This window comes from Pundamilia nyererei, unplaced genomic scaffold (genome assembly GCF_000239375.1).
Source record: "Pundamilia nyererei isolate P.nyererei 1_Seehausen unplaced genomic scaffold, PunNye1.0 scaffold00038, whole genome shotgun sequence".
In the NCBI taxonomy this organism is placed as follows: Eukaryota; Metazoa; Chordata; class Actinopteri; order Cichliformes; family Cichlidae; genus Pundamilia; species Pundamilia nyererei.
Genome location: NW_005187439.1, coordinates 605007 through 610052, shown reverse-complemented (window position 1 = coordinate 610052; position 5046 = coordinate 605007). Strand labels below are relative to the sequence as shown.

Here is a 5046-nt window from a genome sequence, read left to right as displayed (position 1 = left end):
TACATCAGAGTCGACCGTGTCTCATTGTCCTTTGGTATAATCTAGAAATCAAAGGAAGATAAACCATTATACCATCATCCTCCGTGTCTAATATCAAAACACGCAGAAAGATTGCCCTCTCTCAAACACGGCTCCTGATTGGGTGGCAGATAATGGAGGAAATAGAGAGGAGAATTCATGGTCAAGTTGAGATGCACCAGTTTTGCTCGTGTCCCCGTCTCAGAGCTTTTCATCTGGATCAGTTTAAGATTTTATAATTATATTAAAAGACACGATATATAAAGTTTGAAGGTGAAAGACGCATAACTGACAGGATAACTGACAGGCTTGCAGGAAAAAAAGAATATTTCATTTGTGGAATTAACAACTCTTTAAAATCTATGAAAGGCTTTTGTGTAAATGTGTAATCGACAGCTTTTCATGGTGTGTGCCATTCATTTTACATCATCGTGTAATACAAAAACCACAAGATGAGTAATAATATAAGTTATGAAGAGTAGCCTTGAAGTGAAATAAAATTCAGCGGTTGACTTCAAATTCAAACATTACGTCGTCACCTCTCCACCACAGAGTGTCTATTACTGTGCTACAGAAAGGAGGAACATGGAGAAAATCTCAGCATTTCAGCATCTACCCTTTGGCTTTTAGGTCTCGCTGAATGAAGTCTTTTCAAAGGAGAATGCAGTGTTAAACTTTCTGAACATACTTTAGAGTCTTTCTTTAAAAAGGAGACTTTTCTGTTTTGTACTCAGGTGCCCTTCAGGTCAGGCTGACTGCAAAGCAGAGCAGCCAGATGGAAATATGAAATGTTTGGTGTTTATTTCATTTTTACAAGACTCGCTAACATTAAAGCAGTTTGAAAAACAGCTGAAGAGGAAATGAGCTGCGGCTGTTTTCTTTCAGTCATTCAAGTCTAGAAGCCTGTCCTGGTTGGAAAGCGGTGACTCGAAGTCCCAGCAGCTACTAGTGTCGTGGCTCAAGAGAGTTTCCCTTTTGATCGGAAGGTTGCTGGTTCGAGCCCCGGCTTGGACAGTCTCGGTAGGGACTGAGAGGGTTTGTGCATCTACATGTTCACACTCATGTAGAGGTTTTCTTAATGACTTTGTAAGCACTTTTTTTAAGTGTCTTAATCAAAGACAAAGAGATTTGCCGATTTGTTTTTATCCTCGACTTGTGCTCAGAGAGAACATGAAATATTTAAACGATTTGCACACAGCGTCCTTAAAATCTGCGAGATTAAACTCCATGTTTTTTCAAGTTGCAGGAGAAAGTTCCTGCTACGTCGCTCGTGTTTTTCTGACAAAGCTCTGTTCCTGGGAAAACTCATCAGTTTCTGTCACATCTGTTCTCTTCGATACGTTTGGAACAAACACGCCTGTCTAATTATTTTCCTGTCATAAAAGAAAAACAGCAAATATCCCAGACGTGGCAATTTAGAAAAGTCGACCGATGTGACATGCAAGAAATCAGAGTTGATGTCCACGAGAGAAAACGATGATTAGAAAAATAGAAAGTAGTTTCTTTGTTTTTTAACAAGCTTCTCATACAAGTGAGACTTGAGACTAGATGAGATTCTAATAAACAGAAACAAGGGGAAATAAATAAATCACCCTGTCAGCCATGACTGCATCATTTGATCACTTCCTCTTCTTTACCCCTTGAAAGTCTACCAGCAGCAGCCCATATTTCAGCCGGCTGGATGTACATCAGATGTTAGTGAGGGGGTCTCTGCCTGTGCAGCTGCCCCTGGAAAAACCTGGAAATTACTCTACCCACATCTTCACTGATATTTCCTGAGGTGTCAAAACTCATCATTAGTGATAAAGGGGAGGTGAAACGTCCAGTGAAAATCATCACTAAACGTCCAGTTTATAAGTGATGAATGTAACGCAGCTATTAATTTTGCATTTTTTCCTCCTCGCTGCTGGCTATGGTCTCATTAGTAACTCTGACTGTTTTTCGACCTGTGGGAGCATTTTGAATGAGACGGTCCCCTGCTGCAGTGGGACTGGCTGTAAAACTGTCCTAATAGGCAGTTAAAGTCTGGTCTTCAGGGCACTGACTCAATTTTATGCACTACTTCAGTTCTCTTCATGTCTTTTGGGATGACTGAGAGTCAGCGTTACCCTTTTCTGATGCTGGAAAAACCATTTCTCCATTGATCCGCGTGCACGGGTTTGTTTCGTTAATGTCATTCAGACACACAGTTGTGAAAATAGTTGTTCGCATGGTCACCAGGTCCTTTAGGCATTCAATTTCAAAGTGCCAAGTGTTAGCTCGACTTATATATTTATTATATTTACACATAAATATATGCCCCCCCCCAAAAAAAAGAACAAAAAAACCCAACTCAAATGACACACAACCCTTTTAACAACAAGCACCCACATTCAAAGAATTGTAATTCCACTACTGTGAATCACCACAGTGGATTTAAATAAGTCAGTTAAGGCACAGTCATTAATTTAGCAGGTTTATCAAGTATTGCAATAACTGTTTCAGAATTACAGCTATTTTTGTACGTAGTCCTCCACAGTTCCAGAGGCTTGAAATATTTGAGCAGCTGACTGAAAACCAGTTTCACAGGCTTCCTAACAAGCTGCTCCCTTGTTATTCATATTAAGCAGATATGAGATATGAAGTTGATTCCAAGGATTAAATTTATGTTTGCTGTTCACTGAAAACTGTCCGAGGGCCAAAGATGTGTCGATGCCTGATGTAAATGAGGCCAAGTTACAGCATGGGCACGTACGTCTGCCAGTAGGAGCAGGTGTTTATTGATGATGTGACTGCTGATAGAAGTAGCAGGATGAAGGGTACAGAGATACTGTATGCTCTCTGCTCAGATTGAGCCAAGCACTGCAAACGTCATCAGACGTAGCTTCACAAGGCTAATGGATAATAATCTGACGTAAATGTAAAAGCAGCTCAATAGATTCTAAAGGTAAAGACATGGAATATTTTTAAAAACACCTGATCTGAACCCAGCAGAGCAGACTCTCAGTCACCGAGACACACAAACCAGCATCAAAGTCCAGTTTTCTGCAGCTGGTGTCCTGCAGGTTTCAGATCTCACCTGGGTCAACACACCTGAATCACCAGACCTCTGGAGAACTTCAAGACATATTGAGGAGGTCATTTAACCATTTAAATCAGCCGTGTTGGATCAAGGACACATCTAAGTGTTTGGAAAAGTGTACTGCTAAAAGTACTTTTATTGCACTACGTTATTTCACTCTGAGCTGCTGTAACATGAATCAAGCAGCTGAACTGCCACCTCAGCATGCACGATACAGAGTCTTGCTAATGGCCTACTAATGTTATTCAGGTGTGTTGCAGCAGAGACACATGGAAAAGTTTCAGGACACCGGCCCTCGAAGACTGGAGTTTGACCCCCGTGGCCTAGTAGACCATTATGGAGGAAAAATAATAAGTTAATAACGTCCAAATTCTCACGGCCCTGACTGTATCCATGGCATTTGAATTTTAAAGTTTCACCAAAGCCGTCACGTGCAGCTTGGAGTTGATTTGGAAGGGGCTGAACAAGTATCTGTTTCTCCTATCAGAGTTAAAGATACAAAAGAAAATCTGGTCAACTGGGCGGCACAAATCCTACGGATGATGAAAAAAACCCTAGATGAACAGAGAGTAAACAATGGCCCCTGGGTCACAGATGCATGTAATCCTTTGTGAATGATGAACTGGAGACTTCATGAACCTCAGATTAATCACCACGAGATGCAAACACCCAGTAAGCTGGAAAACAAACAAACAAACATAAAAACAAGGGGCAGCATTGAGGATCTAAAACACACATGAAGTCTGTGAAACACAGTGGTCCTGCTGCCATTTTTTTCATATTTTCATATTTGTACCATTACAAATTATTAAAAATTATTTTTTTCACTATTCGTGGCTCATTTCAAGAGACTTTTTAAATATTTGCCCAGTGAAAAAGCCACTTCCTGATGAAACTGTGGATATTACACTCTCCACACTCTAGAGAACCCATCTAATTTTCCTGTATATATTTTCATCTGCTTATTCAAGGAAATGCATTATTGAACTGCAGGCCTTTATTGCCACAGAGTAACAGTATGTTTATTATGCTTTATTACAGTTTGAATATATTAAAACTGAAGACTGCATTCATATGTTTTCAGAAGTAACCTCCACGCTATCAGAGAACGCTATCTCGCTTTACAGCTGACAATTGAACAGCTCCAGCCTCTCAACCAAATAAAGTCTGCTGTGAAAAGAAAAGATTACGGTTAAATTAAAATCTGACAGGAGGAGGAGGAGGAGATTAAAAGATTAAAAGATTACGTGAAGTACCCTCAGAAGGTCTGCTAGATGATGTTAATGCAGCACTACGGACGATACCTGCAGCCACGATTACCGACACTAACAAGCTGATGTACAATACAGCAGCTGTGATCAGTGAGACGCTTGGCTACAAGTTGAACAGCCGCAAGGGGCAGTACCCTCCATGGAGAAGGAGGCTAGAGGGCAAGATCAAGGTAGCACAGAGGGAGGTTAGCCAACTATCAGAGCTGCAGAAAGGCGCGATGAGGAAGGTGCCTAAGAAGTACAGGAAGCTGTCCATATCTGAGGCCTTGGAAAATGCCAAGCAACGACTCACAGCCTTGGCCAGCCGCTTGAAGAGCGGTCTAAACCACAGCGACCTCCCCGAACAGGGTCCAGTAATCATCACAGTGGCAGATATCCAAGAAAGGGTCTCCAGTATGAAGAGTTGGACAGCACCAGGCCCTGACATGGTTCACGCCTACTGGCTGAAGAAGCTGACTGCACTCCACGAGCGCCTGGCAGCACAAATGAACCAGCTACTAGTTAACGAGAGACACCCGGAATGGCTAACCAAAGGTTGGACGGTCCTGATCCTCAAGGACCCCCAGAAGGGGCCGGTCCCCTCCAACTACCAACCAATAACCTGCCTCAGCACCACATGGAAGCCCCTGTCAGGCATCATAGCGGCTAAGATGAACAGGCACATGGGGGTCAATACATGAGTGGGACACAGAAAGG

At 42.1% G+C, this 5046-nt stretch overlaps 1 protein-coding gene across 1 annotated transcript in view; it reads right to left on the bottom strand.

Annotated features, from left to right (window-relative positions):
* The window catches only part of adamts3 (ADAM metallopeptidase with thrombospondin type 1 motif, 3), a 125284-nt gene that overhangs the window by 15264 nt on the left and 104974 nt on the right, over positions 1–5046 (bottom strand). The window contains exon 18 of the mRNA XM_013910194.1: positions 4–41. Within this exon, the coding sequence (XP_013765648.1) occupies positions 4–41 (38 nt within the window). The remainder of the gene's footprint in view (positions 1–3; positions 42–5046) is intronic.